A 25,779-nucleotide genomic window follows, 5' to 3' on the forward strand; every position below is an offset into this window, starting at 1 on the left:
TTATAGTAGCCTTACATATGCCCAGTTTCAAAGATTCACCGTTACACGAGCAATAGTAGCTGATTGGTTCATTTTCGAAACCCCTCCCTCCGTGGCTACGCTAATGTGCACTTGTGAAATATGCTTACGGCTAAGGCTCCTATATACTATAAGGTTTAGAGGAGCCTTACTTACGGCTGTCCAAGGTCCGTAGAAAGGCTTGACGGCTGTCTCCCTAAAGAAAGCCGTAAGCATATTTCACAAGTGCACATTAGCGTAGCCACTAATAACAACCATACCCTGCTCTACCTTAATAAGGTATTTCTAAGGCATCAAGGCTGTTTTCCGAAAAATATCCTCTTATTAATCTAACAGAATTGCGAAACGGAAATGGCTGTTTTTACGTGTTTGATACTTTCATTTTTTTTTGTATTATTGAATATCTAAAAATTTAAAAAGAAATTCTTCAGTGAAAAATTTTAACAGCTTATTTAAAATATACTCACAGTAGCGTGAGTCACGTAAACGGGGCTTCCTCCAATTCCCAAATTAGAATCATTTCCTTAAGTAAAATCTATTCTAATAAATAAAGTTTAAAAGCAGCAAAAGGCGTTATTTTAGAATAAATCTTTTAAGATTGCCAAGTTGTTAGCGTGTTTCATAAATAAGGAATATTGTAAGAAATAAATAAATTATTAAACTGAATATATTTTGTACCTGTAACTATGACTGCTAAAAAAAGTTTGTTTACCGCAAGCACATGTTGAAGATTTTGTGACGGTAAAGCACCATGTCCTTCTTCATTCGTAAGAAAACAGGGAAAACTGGTAGCGAAAAGCGTAAAAAGGTATCTATTTTCTTTTTTGTCTGTTTATGTGATTATGCATGTATGATGTATATTTGATGAGTAATAACGTCAGTTATTTGATTATCCTCCGATTAATTAATACAGATTTAGTGTTCAATTCTCTTGATGGAAAAGGGGGGGGAGTACCCATACAACACACAGAGAAATTTTCAAGTTAATAAACTTAATTAACTTTTTTATAATGTATATCGAAACAAAAGGAAAAATCAAATCCTTGAAACTTGAGATATTTTATATAAATGGGATAAATTAATTCAGTAGTATTTTTTAAAGCATTAAAAATGAGTAAATAAATTTATATACACATGAACTTACAATGTTTTTTGTGAAAATGAGTACCAAACAGGTGAAATGCCAGTCGATAAGAGAAATCGGTTGATCTTTACATTATGGTAACTTGGCGTTTTTTTGGCGAAAATTTGGCGACCAACTCTCCTACAGCAATCCTCTATTTTTTTTTTCCCGCCGCCATTTTGTCTTCACAAAGTAAAGACATGTTTCTTTTCTTTTTATCTACTGAACACTTCTTCCAACAATCTACTAGCCGAATTACACTTATGCTAGAAATTTTATCTAACAAAACTGCTTAATCATGACAAATATTCACTGCAAAAAAAAAAAAAAAAAAAATTGGGAAAAAGTGCACAATACCATACTCCTTACGCGTTTTTGAAAATAACACATACACATAAACCATGTACACACCAACTTATTTTTACTTAAAAAAAAATCCCAGAATTGCACAAAAATGGCATTGCGCACACTCTTCACTATATCCATGTACACTGCTTTTTTCTCATAAATTAGAAAAATCTCACGAAAATACATGACAATTTTCTCAATCTTTAAACCCGGTAAAAAGAACCTATATGAAATTACCTGATCGCGAAAAAGTATTTACCCTTTCCAAATATGAACATTTCCACATATAAAATAAATAAAATATCCAAAAACTTTTACCTCTAAATCATCTATTACATTATACACGTCACCAACGAATTCATACCGCAAGCATTACAAATACTTAGTATCAAATATTTAAATTATTTCCATGCACGTTTACTTCAACTTAAATGTGTACCAAATTCCTACAAACATAAAATTCACAAAATAACTATCATTTAATTAAAATATCACTAAACCATGTACACGTCGACTTATTTTTACTTAAAAAAACATCCCAGAATTGCACAAAAATGGCATTGCGCACACTCTTCACTATATCCATGTACACTGCTTTTTTCTCATAAATTAGAAAAATTTCACGAAAATACATGACAATTTTCTCAATCTTTAAACCCGGTAAAAAGAACATATATAAATTACCTGATCGCGAAAAAGTAATGAACATTTCCACATATAAAATAAATAAAATATCCAAAAACTTTTACCTCTAAATCATCTATTACGTTATACACGTCACCAACGAATTCATACCGCAACCATTACAAATACTTAGTGTCAGATATTTAAATTATTTCCATGCACGTTTACTTCAACTAAAACGTATACCAAATTCCTACAAACATAAAATTCACAAAATAACTATCATTTAATTAAAATATAATTAAATTCAAAAACACTACTTAAAATATAAATGAGCACATACATTAAATTAATACATACATAAATACCCATTTCGAATTCACTTTAGTTATGGCCATGGGATCCAAAAATTCACGAACACTGTTTCACACAACACAGAATAAAGCCAAATACAAAATTTCCAGATTTTTCCCCGATTTCCCCCCTTTTCCAATTAAAGAACCGTAATTCGTCCATTAATATCACATGACATATCCCATGATCTCTCATTTCCCTCACGCAAAATAATGCATAATCGGAACTGAGTACTGCTCACATTATTACCAAAGTGCCAGATAGTAACCTTTATCGCCTCCAAAATGTCGCCAAACTACCAGTTACCATATTGTAAAGATCAACCGAGAAATCTTGTTATGAGATTGTTCGAAAATGGAAAATCTCAGTGGGATATGAGAAAATACATAATAAATAATGAAATAAATTCATATTGCTGAGCAGTATAGTATTGCTGTAAATAAGTTTTAAAAAACTAGAACTATAAAATGTAAGTTTCAATGTGGGAGAACATCAGAGCTAAACAAGAAATGAAACAAACGGTGACGCATTTTGAAGACAATTAAGTCAAGGTCTTGATCTCTTCTGTTGTCAGTACCAGATTCAGAAACAGGTATGTATGCACACACACATATGTATGTACACTGTGCAAAAAAAGGGGGGGCAGTTCTATATCTCCAGTTCGACTAGGCTGATTGACGAAATTCAACTTGCGTTTTTCATGTCTCGAAAGTGCAACTTAGGATATATATTAGATTTATATATAGTATTATTCTAAATAGGTATTTTGACACAAAATCGGACTTTGGCTAATCTTTGGAATATGTAATAGGTAGTTTGGCGACATTTTGGTAAGGCGATAAAGTTTACTAGGTAGGACTTTACCAATAATATGAGAAGTACACAGTTCGAATCACAGATTATGTTGTCTCAGAGAAATGAGAGATCATGAGACATGTTATGTGACATTTTCCGTAAATTCGGATCGTGATTTTAGCTAATAAGCACTTAGAAACAATTTCGCTGCTAAAGTGCAGAATCACCCTTGTTTGGGGCTTTTTACAAGAGTAAGAAGAATTGGATTTTTGTCAATTTTCTTTGACTTTTTAAGTGAAAATAGGTCGATGTGTACATGGATAAAGTCAAGAGTGAAGAGTGAGCGCAAAGCTATATTTGTGCAATTCTGGGATTTTTTTTTAAGTGAAAATAGGTCGACGTGTACATGGATACCGCGTATGTGCAATTCTTAAAACCGCGCGAAGGAGTGGGCGATTCTGCACTTTCTCCCAATTTTGCATCTAATCTTCGTCACGATTAAGCATTTTTGTTCCATAAAAGCTGTAGCACAAGCGTAATTCGGCTAGCAGATTATTGGAAAAAATGTTAAGTAAAAAAAAGTGCCTTTACTTTGTGAAAACAAAATGGCGTCGAAGAAAAACTAGCAGATTGCTGTAGCAAGGTTGGTCGCCAAAAAATCACCAAGTTACCATAATCCGAAGATTCACCTGGACTTTTTCTGAAATAACATACCAATTTTTTTTTCTATATTTCGATTTTACGACTGAAATTATGCCAGACTGCCAAGTTTTGTAAAAATTTCGCAAGTAGTTTTTAAAAAATTAGCTCTCAAAATTTGACCTCCTAAATGTTAATTGAATTTGTTATATATTTATCAATATCTCAAAAAGAGATATTAATAGATATATAACAAACTTTAAAACTTTTTATTCTTCCTTTCACATTCAAAATTTACGCCTCATTTTCAAAGCAAGTCGCAGCCATTTCTTGTTAGATTGATTGTTTCTTTTAATACTGGCATACAGTTAAATAGAATTTTTACCCAAGTAGTTCAATTTTATGCCCTAAGGCCTTTTGAAGTAATTCAGTTAGGATGCAATTGCATTGGTCATCAAAAGGCGAAAATATAGAAAATGCAAAACAGCTTGTGTATAGGCGAATTGCTTGTGTATTGCCCCATTGGCGAATTTTTGGCTTGGTGACCAGAAATGTCGCCAAGCCATGGAAAAGCTGTTAAAATTAAAAACAGTTTGCCAGATTCTCTCTCAACCCCTCCCAAAACCCACTGCCCCTCAACTGCATGCCCTCTATTGTATTTCCATTTTCTAAATTTACTTTCATCTATTTCTACTATCTTGCCAATACCATCTATTTTTTACGATGATAGTTCTATATAATCTAAAATAGTTAAAATTGAACTATATTCACTTAAAGCGTCAAAGGAGCAGCAAAAATATATATATATATATGTATATATATATATATAATCTCAATAAACTACATTTTAAATCGAACAATGAATTAACATAAAAAGGGAAATTCATCTTTGCACTACGCAAAGGAAATATCACTTTATGAAATAACATGTTTTCAGTCAAACAAAATTCCTTAAAAGCATCCAAAACCTTCCTAAAATTATCTGAACTAGAATCTGTATACTGGCATATAAAGTCACAAAATAAGAGTAAAAAATATCCTCCATAGCTCTGTTTATCATCCGGCGTTCGAGCATACGCATTTCCTTCCTACAAACAGGACACTTAATAATGGCTACTAAGTAAACCTTCATTTACACACCAGTCAAGTAATGCTCTTTTCCCCTTTCTTTCTAAATCATATGCAGAAACTTCAAATCAATCTTACACATTCAGCCATTTTACCGTCTAAACCACAACACAAGCAATGTACTTCCTAACCAACACACACATCACAAGCCCTTACGAATTTACAGCAATCATGCAACCGATTATGTCATAATAGGGTTTCCATAACATTCAACTACTCAAGCTACCATAAATGAAACAACAACTTCGCGATAATACAAGGGGTACCCTTCTCTTTAGTCTAACCAAAAAATTGGCAAAATGTGTTTTGTACCTGTAACTATGACTGATAAAAAAAGTTTGTTCACCAGTAGCACATGTTGAAGTGATTTTGTGATGGTAAAGCATCATGTCCTTCTTCATTTGTAAGAAACTGGGAAAACTGATGGTAAAAAGCTTAAAAGTTTATTTTTTGTCTGTTTATGTGATTATGCATGTATGATGTATATTTGATGAGTAATAATGTCAGTTATTTGATTATCCCCTCGATTTGTGTCAATTTGAGATGTGCCGATTTGAGAAAAAGTCCGATTTTGTGTCTTATACCTGTATTAGAACAATGCTATATATAAATGTAATACATATCTTAAGTCGTGCTTTTGAGACATGAAAAAATGCAAGTTGAATTTTGTCAATCGGTCCAGTAGAACAGGAGATATAGAACTGCCCTATTTTTTTTTCACAGAGTACATAATTATTATAGTACAAAGTCTGTAATCCGGATGTCCATTATCCAGAATGATCTATAATCTGGACCTCAAAGCCACAAACTTTTTTTTTTTTTTTGTATGCTTTACGCATGCGCGTTTATATTATGCATGAGCATTTAATGTTTACGCATGCGCATTTAGCACAAAAAACGAAGCAACTTCAACAACTTACATTGAAAGAAATGTTTAATAAAGTAAACAAATAAATATTAAGCTTTTTTTTTGGTAAATTTTGATACCCTTTAGATCATAATTGCTCTATTTCATAAATTATGGTTTCATATTTTTAATTGTATAATTTCTGCTATCTTACCAGATTTAACTTGATGATCTATAATCCGGGAAACCCTTAATCTGGAATCGCTGAAGTCCCTACGAGTCCAAATTATTGACTTTATACTGTATAGCTTTTTTGCACCTCCTTCTGAAGAATATAAATCTAAAAGGAGTAATTGATCATATCTTCTTCAAAAGTTAGGCTTCCACTTACTGTCTGTCCTTTTACTAGAATGTGTAAAGTGCCAAGGTGGTTGAAGGATTCTTTTGTGATTTCTTATCTAGCCAATCTTTGGCAAAGAAAAAACACTGATAATATTTCTTACAATAAAAATTTAGTGTTAAATTTCCCTTTGTAAAACAAATCAAGAGTCTGATTTCATCAATATCCTGGGAATTGAAAAAACTTTATTCGAGGGTTGGCTAAAAATTGGGGACAACATCTCAGTAGTTCTGAAAAGACTATTTTACTGTCAGTAGTTCTGAAAAGACTGTTCCTCTGTGTAATCACCTACTATGTTTACTACTTCTTGCCATATTACTGGAAGGCATCATACACTATCAGCACATCTACTTCTGCTGATGTTTTGCAGTGACTGCTCTATAGCATGAATAATCTCCTCTCTACTTTTATAATGAATTTCTTGCACACAGATTCTTTCAGTTTGATGGAGAAACCATAATCATATGCACTTATATCTGGCGAGTATAGTAAGTATCTAGTACCTTCTATTGCCACCATTCTCAGAGAGGATTGGTTAGAGAAGAGAGAAGGGTAACCCTTGTATTATCGCGAAGTTGTTTCATATATGGTAGCCTGAGTAGTTGAATGTTATGGAAACCCTATTATGACAAATCGGTTGCATGATTGCTGTAAATTCGTGCTTCTGTGTGTGTTGGTTAGGAAGTATATTGCTTGTTTTGCGGTTTAGATGGTAAAATGACTGAATGTAGTAAGATTAATTTGAAGTTTCTGTACGATTTGGAAAGAAAGGGTGTTACTTGACTGGCATGCAAATGAAGGTTTACCTAGTAGTCATTATTAAGTGTCCTGTTTGTAGGAAGGAAATGTGTATGGTCGAACGTCGGACGATAAACAGCACTACGGAGGATATTTTTGACTCTTATTTTGGGAATTTATGTGGTGACACCAGTGTCAGATTATAGTTCAGATAATTCTAGGAGTTTTTAGATGCTGTTAAGGAATTTTGTTTGACTGAGGACATGTTAATTCGTAAATAAGGTAAGTGGATATTTCCTTTGTGTAGTGCAAAGATTAATTTCCTTTTTTATATTATTTTGTTGTTTGATTTTAAATGTAGTTTATTGAGATTATATATTTTTTTCTTGGCTGCTCCTTTGACTTTTTAACACTAGAACCGTGGAGCGTGTCAATTTGACCCAAACCAATGTTTAATTTGTCACCACGTGAAAATTATTGATTGAAAAACAAATTCCTTTCATGATTTTTAATAATTTAAGATAAACAATAACTTACTGAATTTGAAACTGCATAACATAAATAAATTTCAGATTATTAACACTTATACCTAGAACCGCGAAGTGGGTCATTTCGATCCGTAAGAAAGGTTCATGCCTAAATGACGAAAAACAGATGCATTTTCATGGAAATAAATGTAAAGTATATCTTTGCCTCACCCTCCAATTCCTAAAATGGACTGCACCAGGAAAGGGAACAGTGTGGTTTTCAGTCAAAGTTTAAAACATGAACTGCGTTCAAATGCAGTAGAAAATTACAACGAATATTTCAAAAGACTTTTTTAAGTTGCTTTTATTCTATATTTAGTATAAGGATAGATAGGATGTCACAACGTTGTTTAGGATTGTTCAGCACTCTTCAGTAAGCTTTGGAATATTTACAGCAATTGTCTGAAAATGATTTAGATGATGATAATGATGACGGTGTTTCAATTTGAATAGCGAGGAAGAATACCTGCCTGCTAATGAAGAAAATTCAAATTCAGATGAAGAAAATGAGTGGTGATGAATCTGGCAATGCCCTAAAATTCGCTGGGCCTTCTCATTGCAATAGTGATCATAATTTATCAGATAAAAAAATTCTAAAGAAAAGATGCATACGCTCAAGGAAATCCAAAAAGAAATCAGCAGTATCATTCAAAGTTGGATATATTGAGGATGGGACAGGTTGGAATGTCATGCAATTAGGAACAAATGGTAAAGGAAGAAAAGTAAACTATTTTGAAGGAAGTTCAGGGACCAACCTTTTCCTAGATGAAGGGTTATTGAAGCATGTAAAGAAATGCACTGAAGATGAATCTCATCGGCAAATTCATGAAAATGAATGGAATATAACAGTAGAAGAGATGGATGCTTTTATAGCAATTTTATGTGCATGTGATATATATTGTGCAAAAAAACTTGAACTGGGATTTGAACAAATTTGGAATCAGGTTCTGGTTAGCTGCAGATGTTTTCTCTAATTATCTAATAAATGGATTCCTGTATCTTGGAAAAGATAAGCAATATCTATCCAACGTTTCTCTTTCTGAACATGTAGTACTGCAACTATTAAGTCCATATGAAAACAAAGATAGAAATGTCACTGCAGATGACTTTTTTCTCAATACCGAAGCTTGCATTGAAATCCAAACACACCAGCCTTGTAGGAACTGTAAAACGCTGAAAAAGAGAAGTATCAGTCTTTGTTAAAATGTCAAAATCTGCATTGCATGCAACTACGGTACTAACACATAAAGACATCAGTTTAGCTGTTTATCAAGGGAAAAATGATAAAAACATTTTGTTGCTAAGTAGTCTTCATCCAACTGTAGAAATTATAGATAGTCCCCAAAAATTACCTGATACAATTGCTTACTACAATGTAACTAAATTCAGCGTGGACGCAATTGACCAGCTAGCAATGAAGAATATTGCCAAGTCTGCCTCCGGTAGGTGGCCAGTGCAGGTTTTTTTTTGTAATGTTTTTAACCTTGTTGCTATCAATGCCTGGGTTTTATACAAAGCCGTATCTGCGAAATCTATTAGTAGGGAGCAATTCATTCAAGACTTAGTTAAAGAACTGAGAGAAAAGTTTGTTCTCTCCCAACAAAAAAAGGTGGCATGTGAGTGTATAGCAATCCCCTTAAAGCAACAGAAAACCACAAGGTAGGCGTAAACCAGTCCGATGCCACAGTTCAAAATGTGAAAATGAAATGCAAGATATTTTTTCAAAAGGAAAAGCACCCATTTATAATAAATGTACGAAATGTATTAAAAAATGTTGTGCATAATGTGTGCAATAAATTGGATTTCAAAAAATCTGTAAAACTAATAAGTAACGGATAGAATTTTTATTTTTTTCTCTAAAATTATGTCGAAACTTATTTGAATGATATACTCTGTTTTTCCACCAAAATTAGAAAAATTATGTTTTTTTGTTTTTGTTTAAAAGACACGTTATTATACTTAATAAAATTTTTAATACAGTACAAAGTCAGAAATCCAGACTTGTCGGGACTTCGGCGATTCTGGATTTGGTATTTTTCGAGATATTAGATTGTCAGTTTAAATCTAGTAAGATGGCATGTAGAAATTGCAAAATTTAAAATATGAAATAAGGAATTATTTATTATCTAAAGGGTAACAAAATTAAAAAAAAAAAAGCTTAGTATTTATTTGTTACCTTATTAAACATTTCTTTGAATTTAAGTTGTTTCGTATTTTTGTGCTAATACTTTCTCTTTAATTCTGCAGACAGACATAATCTCTTGTTTAGTTACATTGTTGAAGTCCTGTAACTGCATTCCGACTAACTTGTCAATCAAAATTTTTTCGTTTTCAGTGACTTTCTTCTGGATCTAAAACCATACTACAGATTTTGCCATTCATTGATTGAGGATTGAGAAGCGTTGTCATCACAATGAAAATCTTCTTTTAATTCTTTAATATTCATTTATTACCGCTTCTCCACATTTCTTTACAAAATCTGTTAATTGGAAAATTTCACCTTTGTTTTGTGATATCCGAAAACCTTTAAAATTAGCTGCTATCATCATCAAATTTAACTATCGTTCACTATATACATATTTGGCTATACATCTTGAGCTTGGCGATTAACAACAAGTTGTTCCGGTAAATTTTATCTTGCTTCTATCGTGCACTGAAACAATTAAGCCTGAATTGTATTAATTTAGTTATTTATTATACAGTCAAAAGTCGTTAATTCGGACACCCATAATCCGGAATGATCTATAATCCGGACCTCAAAGCTACAAACTTTCTGCGCATGCGTCGCTTTGACGCACGCGCATAGGCGTTTACGCGTGCACGTAAGACCTTTACGGCTGCAAATATATGTGTGCGCATGCGCGTTTAATGTATAACGAACGGTAAAAGGTAAGCTAAAATTATCTAATTCAGTTAATGTTGCAGATTGCGTTGTTCCTTAATCTTCAAATTGGATCCGGCTTATTTTTTTTTGCAGATTGTTAGAGCAATTTTATTGCTTGAACTTTCGATTATGTCAAATAGAATTTCATATATATATTTACTAATATGTAAAGGATTTACAAAGCGAAAGTATGTTTCGAAATCCGAAATCTGTTTATCAATTTCACGCTGCTCTGCGGGGGGGGGGAGGGGGGGGGGAAACGCTGTGACGCGTAATGAATTGGAAGTTGATCTGTCAGCACTATCCTTATCTTCACGGCAGATGTTTTTATTTTATTTGGCTGATAATTCCTTACTAAATGTAGTGTTTCATGTCGATGTACTCCGTCTTTGATATGATTTAAAGCAATTATAGGACTTGAACAGCGGAACTTTGTAACTAAACAAGAAATTATGTCTGTTTAATAGAATTAAAGAGAAAGTATTATCACATGAAACGAAGCAACTAAAACAACTTACATTGAAAGAAATGTTTAATAAAGTAAACAAATAAATATTAAGCTTTTTTTTTGTAAATTTTGATACCCTTCAGATCATAATTGTTCTTTATTTCATAAATTACGGTTTCATATTTTTAATTTTGTAATTTCTGCATGTCATCTTACCAGATTTAAACTGATGATCTATAATCCGGAAAAATCGATAATCCGGAATCGCCGAAGTCCTGACGAGTCTGGATTAACGACTTTTGACTGTACTTACGTCTGTTTCTTGCATATACTTAAGCCTTGTCAGAGTTCTGAATAAATAAATTCCCACATATACTTAAGCCTTATTGAGGGCCGGCGCTAGATATCTTATCGCCTGATACAGTCTCTGTCGGCCCTAAATTCTGCCGTGCAGTGCAGCCATCCAAGCCCTGGCACTGGTTCTGGGTTTATGTGAGTAATAAATGAGTTATTCTTATTTCAAATAGCATTAAATGTAGTCTTTTGGCCTATGAGTATCATTAAAAAATCTATTTTTAGCATAAAAAAAATTGTTAAAGTTTTCCTTGTCAACACTTTTTAGCGCATGTAACTTAAATCTGTAATCATCGTCAAGCGTAACGTTAACATAAAAGGTTACCATACTCCTTTATTATTGAATTACTAACATAAAAAAATGTTTAGGCATCGCTACATGAGTTATTACTGAAGTTGTCATGTGTTGATAAACATGTGGTGATGAAAGGTAAGTATATAATAAATAATGATTCGCCAGGTTGGGGTCAGATCAACGATGCATTATGTGGAATGTTTCGGTTTGAGATGTGTGCCAAAGCAGAAACGCAGCAGCGGAGCCAAATTACTGATTGCACAAATTTATGCTAAAATGATTGTGTCTTTAATGACAAGGTATTTTATTAAGTGAAGTTAAATTAAGAATTGGGACTCTCCAGATGTTTTATTATGCACAGAGGTGGGAATTAAATGCACATGCATAAAGCCTACGAGAAAAATGGTTTTGAGGTCCGAATTTTAGATCATTCCGGATAATTGATATTCGGATATCGAACTTTGTTAATAGGATTTTCTAAAAATTTAGGTACCGTAATTTCGGGTAGATAAGCCCTTCTAGCGTATACGTCGCACATATGATAATTGACTGAAAAAAATGAAAGTACAATGGATAAGCTGCACCACTGTATACGCTGCAGCAAAGCATTCCGAAATATGGCACTTAATAATTATTTATTTAGTAATTCCTGCCATATTTGATGTAATCATCATCGATAACGTTTACAACATATAGTCAGTAATATATAAAAAAATAACGAAGAAACATCTTATCTTGAGCTTGCCAAAAATGAGCTCTGATGATTTCTATCAGATATTATTTTTACGGGTTCGGTAAACTTCGTATAATATATTATGAAAACCATAAATTACCATATTATGAAAAGGAATATGTTAAATTAGATGGCTCAAGTGCAGAATCGCCCACTTATATGGCACATATCGATGTGTACATGGAGAAAGTCAAAAGCGTGCGTAATGTCAAGTTTGTGCAATTCTCTGATGTTTTTTCAAATGAAAATAGTTCGATGTATACATGAGTACCGAGTTTTTGCAATTCTTTGACTTGTTATTTTCAACTTGATGCAGAATCGCTCACTTATATGGGGCGTATCGATGTGTATATGGACAAAGTTAAGGGAGTGTGCAATGCCAAGTTTGTGCAATACTCTTATGTTTTTTAAAGTGAAAATAGGTCGATGTGTACATGGATAACAAGTCTGTGCAATTCTTTGAACTTTTTATTTTCAAGTTGGCGATTTTGAGAAACACACGAAGCAGAGGCCCATTCTGCACTTTCCCCTATTAGATAAATAAACAGAAATTTGTAATTAAATTAAACTACTTTTATTTATACAAAACCTTCAAAATCCAACTCATTGATATCCAAATTAAGTAAATTTAACAAATGACCATCAAGGTCAATTTCATCATTCCATTCTCAATCACTTCACTCAATGCCACTATCTTCTCTTATCCATTCCTCCCACTGCTTTCAGAGCTCATGCTTGAAAATTCCACTGATAGTGAGCCACAAAATTTTTTTTTATTAATGCTTTCCGCATGCGCATTTGATTTTTCCTTCCATAATAAAACGTGTGGAGATTTTCATTTAAGAATTCCAATTCTTAATTTCACTTAGGCACTAAATAAACTACCTCATTATGGAAAAACAATCATGTAAGCATAAATTTGTGAGATTAATAATTTGGCTCTGTAGCTGAGTATCTACTTGGCATACATCTCAAACCGAAACATTCACCTATATTATAACCCTGACGTTGACCTGGCGAGTCATTATTTATTATATTTTGCTTTCATCACCACATGTTTATCAATACATGACAGCTTCAGTAATAACTCATGCTGTGATATCTAAACTTTTTTTATATTAGTAATTGAATAACAAGAGTATGGCAACCTTTTATGCTAACATTACACTTGGCGATGATTATAGATTTTTAAATGCTCTAAGAAATGCTGACGAGGAAAAATTTCACAAAAATTTCTTTTCATATGCTAAAAATAGATTTTGTTGATGAAACTCATAGGCTAAAATACATTTAGTGCTATTTTTATTAAGAATAACTGATATGTTATTCACCATAAACCCAGAAGCGGTGGCAGAATATGTCGCCACCGGACGGCAGAATTTAGGGAACACGAAATTTTTGGAATTTGGGGAAGCATCGAGCGGCAAAATTAAGGGCTGAGAAGTTTTTATGATTTAGTGAAAGCACTGGGATCTAAACTTTAGGCACGGTGAAAATTTAGAACTTAGGAAAGTGCTTTGTTTCAGAATTTAGCATCCGTAGAGACTGCATCAGGCAGTATTGAGCGTCGGCCCTAGATAAAGCCTTAAGTATATGTGGGAGTTTATTTATTCAGGACTCAGATTAATTTGAAGCATGTGCAAGAAATAAACATAGGTATAGTAAATAACTAATACAATTCAGGCATAATTCAGTATGCAATAGGAGCAAGACAAAATTTAGCGAAACAACTTTGCTTTCGTCGCCAATTTTGTGATACACAGCCAATAATGTATAACGAACGCTATTAAGCTAGCTAAAATTATCTCTACGGCATTTCAATTACTGTAGCAGACTGCACTGCTCCCTGATTTTCTAATTGGATCCAGCTTATTATTTTTTGCAGATTGTTATTATTACGGCAATTTTATAAAAACTGAGCTTGAACCTTCGATTATGTCGAAAAGAGTTTCCAATTCTAGAGTTGCCAAAGGATCTACAAAGTGAAACCATGTATTGATGTCCATTAAACAAAAAATGGAATTGCTGCAAAGAATGAAAAAGGCTTATCTGTCTCAAAATTATGCGAGGAGTATGATGTTGGAAAGTCCACTGTATATAACACAAGAAAAAAGAAAAAGGAACTTTTTGAATTTTTAGTGGAAGCATCTTAAACAACTTACATTGGAAGAAATGTTTAATAAAATAATAATAAATATAAATTAATATTAAGTTTTGATACCCTTTAGATCATAATTGTTCTTCATTTCATAAATTATGATTTCATATTTTTAATTGTATTATTCCTGCCATCTTACCAGATTTAAATTGATGATCTATTATCCAGAAAAATCCCAAATCCGGAATTGCCGAAGTCTCGACCAGTCCGGATCACGCGACGCAATGATTCTGCTCCTACGAACCCAGCGTCGCATATACACGACATTAAAATGAAATGATTTATTTGAATTTTTAAAAGCTAGTAAATGGAGTTAAGTGGTAATTGTTTTCACATATGGCATTCATATAGCATTTGACCTTCATGTACTGGCATTAGTTTCTGTTTTGTGTTTCTGGTTTTGAGAGATTATTGAAATAAACAAAGTGGAAATCAGGGCTCTTTATAAGTGCGCCTGTGAATTAAAGGGGGACAGGCATTTTTGTTTATTTCGTTAAAATTTTCTTTTCTTTTTTTTTTCCTATTTAATTTGAAACTCAACATAAGCTTTCTTTGTTAAGTAAAAAGTAACATTACAACATTATTACAGAAGGGGAAAGACTACCAGCTTTCTCGACGCGTAATGCATCTTGCTCGTATTTCTCAGGAAAGATGGTTTAGTATATAATGCCCTGAATGGTCATTATATATAATGACACAGGCATTATATTTTGGTATATAATGCATTTACTTTGCAAATAATGTAATTATATATAATGTATAAATTGACATGATCAGTAATGGATATCCCGCCAGTGGGGGGTCTTTCCTTGATCACTTTCCAGTCATTGTGGACGCTGCTTTTGATTTAGAAAAACAGGAAGTTTTCTAATATAAACCTGATGTCACACAGGGTTTGAGGATGAAATATTTCTGAGTGTCTTTTGAAGAAATTTTGTAACATGTGTTGGGGTTATATTCAGTTTCACCCCGTTAGCCATGGCTAAGAGACTACTTAAAAACTTTAAAATTTGTTCAAAATCACCGGATACTCCACCTTTCTGTCTAACTGGAAGACAGTTTCTGAAAATTTATGTTGACAGAAAAGGTAATAAAAGTAGGAGAAGATGCGTTGTGTGCGCTAAAACCAAGGAAAAGCAAAAGCAAAGAACGTATTTTGAGTGCGAAATATGCAATGTAGGACTGTGTGTCGATCCTTGTTTTGAATTATTTCACACACAGCAGAATTTTTAAATTGTAATTTAATTACCTACAGGTAATTCTTTTTTTTTTTTTAAATTTCTTATTTGTAATTTTTTTTCATGTTTATAGTACTTATTTCTATGTGTATAGTAATGATTTTAATACTTTGCCTGTTTAATTTATTTCTATTAATGTGATATTCTTTATATTAATACACTTTAAAAACAGGTACATTAAATACTAAATACGCAACTTAAAAAATTAAGTCATAATATCAAAATGCTGATTTAGGCTTAACTGCTGAAAATGTGCGGGCCGGTGGCGACGATTCTTTTCAGCGGGTCCGGTCCCGTTACTGTGCTTCGTTCTCCTGATGCGGGTCCTTAAGGGGTTAAACATGTGCTGTAAAGTTTGTGAATATCATATACTGCATTGAGATTTGATGTAGTGAGTTGATGTTAGACACGAATGCTTTTAAGAAGTGAAAGAAGTCTTTATCAACAGCTCAGTTAGTTTGAGCGGGTTTGTGTAATAGGCTACAAGAAGGTGGATTTTCCCAAACTGCAGAACTTGGCAGAAATGTATCTAATGTGCATGATTGCTGGCAGCAGTGGTCAAGGGAAGGTATTGGCTCAAGAAGACCTAGTTCCAGATGGCCCTGTAGCATTGCTGTCAGGGAAGCATGTTGTGTTCAGCATGTGGCCGTGGTGCATCGTTCTGTATCTGCAGCAGAAATTCAGCTGCATTTGGTATCACAATGACATAGCAAACTCTTACAAAATGATTACTTGAAGAACAGCGAAAAATGACGTAAAAAAAAAAAAAAAAAAAAAAAAAAAAACATGTTTATAGCATAGTGTATCAATTTTATATTATAAAAATGATGCTGTTTATAATTACAATTTTCCGTTATATTGTTAGATGGCATGCTTATTCATATGATATTTTAATATGTCAGAATTATAAAACACTAGTTGCGCATTTATTCTCTTTTACAAAAGTGCTGATTATCCCATACTTTGTAATGTGATTTGACAATTGTATGCACAAATAATATGTGAATTTATATGTTGGTGTCTTTTTATTCATTTGCATAGCCGGAGAAAAATTTAATAGAATTTTGCAATTATCTATATTTTAGCTAATATTTTGCTCTGAAAATAAAGTAGCTTAGTTTTTCTCAAACTGATAATTTCATAAAGATTAATCAAAAACATAAGTGGCTACATAAATGAATAATCATAAAAATATTGTTTTAATAAACATATTTATCTGATAATAAATAATTGAGTTGGGAAACTAGAGAATCCAACCATGCCCTTGTTAGAACTAGAACCGCAGATATATTTGTTGGCTGAATATCCTAACCATTTACATCACAAGAATATGCATGGGGGAATTTGATAATTCTTTACATTTTTCCTACTTAAAGGGTGACTGGATAAAGCCATTAGCTTTATTAAAAAAATCTCACTCTCATTTTTGTTCAGGTGCTATCATTAAATTAAAATTTTTATCATATCCATAATGTGAGAAATCAGTGGCCTTATACCACAAATCTCCCATTTGCCAGCTGAATGGAATAACAACTCATAACATGTATAGAGAGATGCAATAATTCCCTGAAACTATTAATATAAAGATCATATGAACAATATGTCGTACAAAAAATGTCCTTTAAGTAACAAGTCAATCCCATATCAGAGTTTCTTAAACTGTGGGTCACGTCTCCAACTGGGGTCTTGGGACCTGTAGCAGGAAGTTGCCAAAAATTTTAGCAATTTTGATATTTCTTTAACTGATTATAATGATTTTATAATTAACGAATATTTTCACATAATATATCTGAAAATAGATAAGACAAAGAAAAACGAAAACGTTTCGATCCTTTTATTCTTTTACAATAGAAACGCTCATTTTACTTTAAAAATTAATGCCCTAACACTGCAATAGTATGTTGCATTACAAGTGAAGAAACTGACAGTTTCACTCACACATATGTTGGATTTACGCAATGCTTATGGGGGTCACCCAAAATTTTCGTAAATATTATGGGGTCCCTACACCAAAAAGTTTAAGAAATCCTGCCATATATTATCAACTTAAATTCATTGGACTTTTTACATCCTGTGCCGCTATAATTAAATCAAATATACCAGATTAATATAGCTTAACATCCTAATTGCTAATTTTATTTACTGTTTCATTAAGTAATACACAATTGTCATAATTTCAGGTATTTTGTGCTTTATGTTTTTTTTTTTTTTTTTCTCTTATGGATCAGATCACTAGCCTATAGCAAATGGATTTTGTCTGCCAGTCAGTCAGCCTACTGCAAGCAGAGCAATTTTTCATGTTATGTGAAAAGGCAGTCCTTTAAAAATGTTTGCAGTTTATTCTAAAATACAATCTATAAGAGTAAGTTCCAAATATTGCAATACTGTTGCAAACTTTTGTCACAATTACTGTAAGTGCTGCTGGTTGTGAAAAGAATTTCCTAAATAAAAATCATTTGAAAGGTATTTTAGAACAAAAATTGCTTATTTTGCATGTTACTTAAAAGTACTTAGAAGCTATAAACGTTTACGCATTTAAAAAATCCTTCTTTCTGGTTGCATTATAGAAGCTGGAATAATTAAGTAGACTTCTATGATGTCATTGAAGGTTTTGAGAACAGAAAAACAGCAGAATAATGCTAGAATTTTTAAGCTACTGGGATTTAAATTTTTCTTCAAAAATAAACATAAATGTATTTCTTTATATGTCATTTTTCTAGTTATTTGTTTGCATATCAAGAAAGGCAGTAAATTCAGGGACCGCTCTGAGCAGCAAAATAATTTCTAGCTACGCCACTGACCTCTCCACAGCAAAATGATGGGGAAACGTGCTGAAATAAATATTCCTAGAACTTATGCCGTATACTATAAACTACATCACTTGTCTGTACTGTGATTGTGTAAAGCTGCTGGAAGACTTATCCCCTCTCAATAAAGTCAAATGGACCTGACCGCATATCAGGCAAGGAACACAGATTGGTTTTCTTCATTAAAATTGAAGGACAACCTGGTCCCCCTTGTCAATAAAGACTTTATACCGGTTTGTTTGAGTCAGTATTGTACACGCTATAGTAGATGAGATCTAGTGATCATAGAATAGGCATCCTATACAGCACAATTGGGCTTGCATTCAAACACAACTGTGCTTGCATTAAAAAATCTTCTGGTTATGCTGGGTTTTAATGTACCAGCATTTCGCATTTGAAATTGCTTGCATTAACCTGTGATCTTGAAAATTTAATCAGTTAAGGGGTGTTGGAACCCCCAAATCTTCAAAAGATTATGATATCAGATTTTTACATTTTCAAATTCTCTACACTTTCTAAAAATACCATTCTTTAATCTCTACGAAAAGGAGAACTGGTAAAAATGTAGTTTTAATTTGTCATCGACTGATCAATAAGGATTTTTATATAAAAATGCGTTTTTCTCCAAATGTGATTTTTTTATACTCGATGTACCTTTTCTCAGGAACTACTGCTCACAGGTATCTAAAATTTTTATGGCTTATTTATTAGGTTTCCTAATATTTACTGAAATGAGCTTTTTGTGATAAACTTAGAAAGAAAATTTAAAAAAAAAAAAATTTGTGTGTGAGAAAAGTGCTAAATTTTACTATGCCTAACAAAATATTCTGTAAATTACTCTAAAATTCAAAATGTTTCAAAAGCTCATTTCAGTATGATCAGATAGGCATACTTTAATTACACAAAAAATTTCAAGCGTGTATCTGCAGCAGACTTTGAGAAAAGTTACATTGAAAATAGCCAATTTAACATTGTCGGTATAGGGCTTGCTGAGACCCCTTAAATATGTTACCTAGACAAATGTATTATGGAAATTTCATTACTCTACATTAAGTTTCACTTGGTATTGAGATTGTATATATATATATACTACATATATTTACAGAGTGCCTAAAAGATGTAAAATGACGTTTAAAAATTAAAAAATGTCTAAAGGACGTTTAGGGAGGTAGAGCACATCATAAGGATTGAGAATTGCATGGCAATCCATGTCTGGAAATGTAGATGTAAGTAGTAGCAGAGGTAGAAGATCAGGAAGGATACAACAGAGTGATTGCGATTAATTTGAAACACTTATTGGGAAACACGATTGAATACACTGGGAGTTTCTTTGATTGTAGCAGCAGTGTAGACAAGTTATAGCATGATATCCAATTCAGATTTCTCAGGATCATGATACATGTTAGCTTTGAGAGTCCTAACAGGAGAAATCAAGGCTTGATAAATCAGGTGAGCATGGGGGCCAGGGAACCAGTCTACCATGCCAAATGCATTCAAACAGAAATGACCTTCTTCAGATGCCTACGAACATCCAGTCCAAAATGAGCAGGCACCCCATCATGTTGGAACCATATGTAGTGCCTTACATTTGCTGTAATATCATCAAATAAACTGAGAACCTGCTCCAGAAAGATCTGATAATTCATGGCAGTCACGTGGGATGGTGAAAGGTACAGTTCGACTAAGCAGTCGCTGACCAAACCTGCCCTCACATTTACTGTGAAATAGCGTTGTGCTGTGTGGTCCTTCACACTGTGAGGATTCTCTTGAGTCTTCAAATGTGCATTGTGCTGATTGAATATGCTATCCCTATTGAATGTGACCTCATTAGTAAACAACACATAAGCTAGAAAATTCACATCTTAGACACTTTGTTGTAGATACCACTGTGTGAAACGCATGCATGCAGGTTGGCCATTGGTGAGCAGTAACTAAACCCTTTGGAGATAAAAGGTCCATTAGGACTTTGGTGTTCAAAAATGCTGTACATGCAATAAGACACTCTTAAGGCAATGGTCATATGCTGGCACTGGGATTAGCCTCCATGGCATCCAACACTTTTTCTTTTGTAATGACTAATTGTGACAATCATGGATTGTCCTCATTAGTCCTGCTACTTTCTAATGGCTTGTACTCGCACAGATTTCGATGCACATGTGCAGACACATTGTGGTGTGGTTGATGTCTGTCTGGGAAGCATTCTAGATAAATTTGTTCAGCGAATGTTCCATTGCCTCAGCTATTCCATACACTAAGTGTATATCTGTAAGCTATTTGGTCATAAACCATTGCATACTCTTCATATGCTGACTGCTACTTAAAATGAGGAAATCCTCACTTTGCCTTGCAGCATTCTCATGCAGAGCACCACCTAGTGGTGTATGATGACAGATTTCGTCATAGGTTACTATGCAATTCTCAATCCTTATGATATGCACTACTTCCCTTAGAAGTTTGTCACTACATTTTTGTGAGTGAGTGAGAGTAAGATTAATGGACCCCAAATCAAAAATGATTATAATGCGTCAAACACGAGGTAGATGAAATAATGACACTGCATTTTTGAAACACCCTGTACATATATATACAGGGTGTACTGTAAATGTTGCAAAACTTCTAGGCGAGGTAAGGCACATCATAAGGAGTAAGAATTGCATAGGAACATATACCAGGAAATGTCAGGGGTAAGTGATAGCAAAGGTAGAAGATGGGAAAAGATTCAAGAGTGATTAATTTGAAACATTTATTGGACATGAATACAAATGGCTTGACAGCTTGAATGTTACAACAGATGCTCGAAGTTTGCGCCATCAGATGCCAAATATGCCTGACACCAATGGACCATTTGAATGCTGCAAATTAGTTGATCTTTCTGGAGCAGGTTTTTCCCAATTTGCTTGATGATGTTTCACCAAATGTGAGGTGCAACATGTGATTCTAACATAATGGGGGCCCCTGCTAATTTTGGACTGGATGTTCGTAGCCATTTGAACAGATTATTCCAGCATCAATGGATTGAGTATGGTGGACTAGTTCCTTGGCCCCCATGCTCACCGGATTTATCAAGCCTTGATTTCTTTTTGTGGGAAGCCATCAAAAGTGTCGTGTATCATGATCCCATTGTGTCTGAAATGGATGTCGTGGCAAGACTCGCCTGCACAGCTGCTACAATCAAAGAAACTCCCGGTCTGTTTGAACACGTCCGGAAATAAATGGTCCATCGGTGTCAGATATGTTTGGCAATTCTGTTGTAACATTCAAGCTGTAGTGCTCCATTTGTATTTATGACAATAAATGTTTAAAATTAATCACTCTTGTTTCTTTTCCCATCTTCTACCTCTGCTACTACTTACCCCTAACATTTCTGGGTATGTGTTTCTATGCAATTCTTAATCCTTATGATGTGTATTCATATATACTATATATATATATATATATATATATGAATGATATATATGAATCCTTTCTTATTCATATATAAGGATATATATATATCCTTAACCCTTTCGTATTCATATATATATATATATGAATGCAAAATATATGTATATATATTTTGTTATATATATATGAAATAATAAGAGTACAAGGAAAAGCCGGAGCAGTGTCGATGCGTGCTTAGATCCACACTGAAGAAGAATTTTGATTGCACAGTGTGCCAATAATGTTAACTTGGCACTCAAGGCAGTTTTAATTTCAATTTTATTTACAATTGATATTTGTGGCCACAATCACTTGGCACTCTAGTCGTGCCTTTACACAGAAGATTTACATTTTTGATATTGTTGAGATAGAAAGCAAACCAGCAAAATTACATCTCATGATTAATTTGAATGACACAGTTTAGACTAAAGCACTATTTTTAAGACAGATAGATGAAGTTCCCAAATGAAATAGAAAATAAAAAAGGTTATAGTGAATTAAAGTAGAAGAGAAACACGCTAATGTGACAATCAAAATCGTAAAAACAACCTTGTATTTAGCGTAAATATATTGAAATACTCAATCGATGAGAGCAGCTAAAGGTCCCTCCTCATCAGGAGAAAGAAATACCTAGAAAGAAATAAAGGGGAAGGAGTCTCAGAAACACGTGGTCCTTATCAGCACTGTACGTGGTTATAACTGGATTTTTAATCAGAGTTTCACTGGCCGCCTACTTTTACTGAGCCAGGCTATCTGATCAAGCATAAAGGACAAGAAAAATTAGTGAAGTGAATTAAATTTAGAAGTGTGCTTTCATATTTTTATCTTACGCATTCCTTCCTTTCAAAAAGAAAAAGGCGAAGCAATAGAGAAGCCTTTTTGAGAGAAAAAGCATTAGAGTAGCAAAACATAAGATATGTAATTTTGAAACATACAAAATATAATATTAGCTTTCGAACAATAAAATTATAATATGTAAAATTGGCACAAATTTTCTTTCAGTGTGGTAATACAGCAGAAAGGACATAAAAAATTTAAAAACTGAATTGTAAAACTTCAAAAATTAAGAAATGTGGAGAAAAAAATTGGAAATGGTACGGTATGAACTGCATAATTAAAAAATGCAATTAGGTACCTAATCCCTCACAGATATTTATCAAAGCATAGTAAACAATATTAGTAATAATAATAATAACAATGAAGGAAAAAACATTCAACTTTATGTGTATTTTTTTAATCTGAATCTAAATTTTTGTACCTTCAGAAAATTTCTCTTGGCTACGCTTTACAATTTATGTTAAGTTGTCAGACTGACATTTATTTCAAATAATTCTAATACTATATTGAACTGCAACTTAATATGAATGCCTAACTTAAACTAAAAATAAGTAAATTTTAGGAAAACTTCTCAAATTTTTGGAGATATCTTTCAAAGTGGGACAAATCATGTGAATAAATAATGATAACACTCTTTCTTTTTTCTATTAAATTTTTCTTTAACATGTGCAGAAAAAAAATTACATATAGCTGTATTTCTTCATTTCTTACTGCAGCTTGATCCTTGATGGCATTTTGATTCTAATAAAGTTTGCAGCCTTAGAGACAAATTACTAAAAACTATCATCATGCTTATCAGTCAATTGGGTTTTTTTTTTCACACTTATTAATTTTTAAATTTCAAGAAACACTGTTTACGTATACCTGTGCTCCCAAAGAAAGCTATTCTTCTTATTACAAAACATTAATAACTAAGATATCTTTTGACAAATACAAATAAATGTTAATCAAATTTATATTTTCAAATCCTTGAATAAGATTTATGTCACATTGGCAAATTAATTAGACCCATTTGTAGACTTTCTAGTGTGTTATTTACATTTGTTTTAATGATAATAAAAATAATGTAAAATTTGATTGCAAATCATTAAATCTTTCTTCAAATTCCTGTGACAATACTGCTATATTTCTTGCGTATTTTTCAGATTTTTCATTTGAGATAATAGGGCATGACTTAAGGTGTAAGAAACGTATGAAATATTTTGATCTAAGCTGCATTTCCCATAACTGCAATTTAATTTTAAAGGATTTAGTACAAGCGGTAGGATACGAACTGCACAAAATTTAATTGAAACCCCCCTTCTTATCTAATCCACGAACTGCGCAATGTTTTTCTGTCCCCTCTTTCTAAGAACTTGAATTCCCAAGAAGATGGGTGCTACAAAAAATCATTTATCGCCATTAATGAGACATTTTATTGAGGCTACAAGCCTCTATTTTCGTTTATCAGATATTATAAAAATTGTGCATACAAAACAAATATTAATTTAAAATCTGGCGTGTGCCAAAGTAAAAATTAATTTCTTTTACACTCTTTTACACTTTTTAAAGTTTTATGATGCTTAAAAGAATAATGAGCCAGATCTTTTTTATTCTCTATAAGAATAAAAAAACTTTCCAAGTTGTAGATTTTAGCTGCTGATATATATATCAGTTTTGAATAATAAATAAAAGTAATAGATTAATTACATACATAAAACTGATACATAATCAACCTATCAAATATCAGATTTGTAGCGCACCTTAAATATTAACAAATCTTCTTAGATGGCAGAATGGTTTTTAACTTTCAAATTTACCATTTTAGATAAACGGTTCTAATTTAATTAAAAAAACTCTCTTTATTAAATCAAAAATTGGATTTCTTAAGTGGTTCTAAATTCACACCAGTATTATCGCAATATATGCCTTATTAAGCTTTCCACTTTTAATCACTGAAGTTATTTTAAAATTATTTAACTTTCTTACAAATTTCATATTTTAATATTAGAAATGTTTAAATATTTATTCTGTTTTCCAGTTAATCCACCTTATGTACTTTGGCATACATTTAATTTCTAATATACATTGAATTTATAAATTGATAATTATGAGCATCTGCAGAATTTTCATAATTAACAGAAAAAATTCGAACTCCCTTATATGCATATCTTGGGATTTTCAGTTCCCTTTTAATCCATTCCTTTTTCACATATTGTTGTATTGTATTCAAGTTTTCATGTATGTAGAATTTATATTTAAATGATAATTTTTATAAATTCTTGCATCATAATTCTAGTTAACAGAAGATGATTCTAACACTTTGGTAAAGATTAATCTTCAGCATGCAACTTATTTTCCAATCTAGTTTCAGGCTGAATTATTTGTAAAATTAATTATTCGAAATTATTTGTAAACAAAGATGGTCACTAAATCACGCTAATAAAAATTCGAACTGTTGTAATTTCTAAAGCATGTGATTTATAATATAATTTATTTACCAACTTTTTCGACAGTATTGAAATTAACAGCAGATACTGATAATGCTATACATTTTGATTACAATGATTTAGATTGTCATTGTCTTCTTTCTTGATGCTTTTTCGTTGATTTAGATTGTCATTGTCTTCTTCGTTGATGCTTTTATGATTCCTAATATTTCATAATGGCATACAGAAAAGTTTAACTCATTCACCAAACATGTAAACCTATAATTCTGCTCACTTTTGATCGTACGTGTGCTGTATCTTCTATTTTCCTTACTATATTGTTCAACCTAATTTCAAAAGGCCTTACGATCAAGCAGAAAAGTCACTAAACATTGGTTGTTCGATCCGAGTTTCTAATCTCAGACATCCCCCATATTCTTTTTTTGTACATATTTACCGTGGAAAAATGCATTGTAAAATTTTCAGTTCACGAAGTAAAAAATCATTTTTTAAATTTATTCTTAAAAAATATTGCAAAAATTTTCACCTTAGCATATCATCTCTTTACAAATCCCTTTAATAAGAAGAAATAGGCAAAGAAATTAACTTGGTTTCTGTGATTGATACTTCGATGCAAATTATATGTAACTTTT

General features: G+C 32.5%; 1 protein-coding gene across 2 annotated transcripts in view; it reads left to right on the forward strand.

Moving 5' to 3' along the window:
• Positions 1-673: 673 nt before the first annotated feature.
• U3-55K (U3 small nuclear riboprotein factor 55K) overlaps positions 674-25,779 on the forward strand; it is an 87,086-nt gene continuing 61,980 nt past the window's right edge. The window contains exons 1-2 of one of the 2 annotated variants that reach the window (XM_085822105.1): positions 712-826; positions 17,880-18,013. In XM_085822105.1, the coding sequence (XP_085678231.1) occupies positions 17,978-18,013 (36 nt within the window). In that variant the 5' untranslated portion in view covers positions 712-826; positions 17,880-17,977. Of the gene's footprint in view, positions 827-17,879; positions 18,014-25,779 lie in introns of both variants that reach the window. The other variant, XM_085822104.1, reaches the window with a different exon arrangement.

The sequence above is a fragment of the Stegodyphus dumicola genome, chromosome 8 (genome assembly GCF_044657685.1).
Source record: "Stegodyphus dumicola isolate Sdum_Otavi_A_Nest chromosome 8, ASM4465768v1".
Lineage (NCBI taxonomy): Eukaryota > Metazoa > Arthropoda > Arachnida > Araneae > Eresidae > Stegodyphus > Stegodyphus dumicola.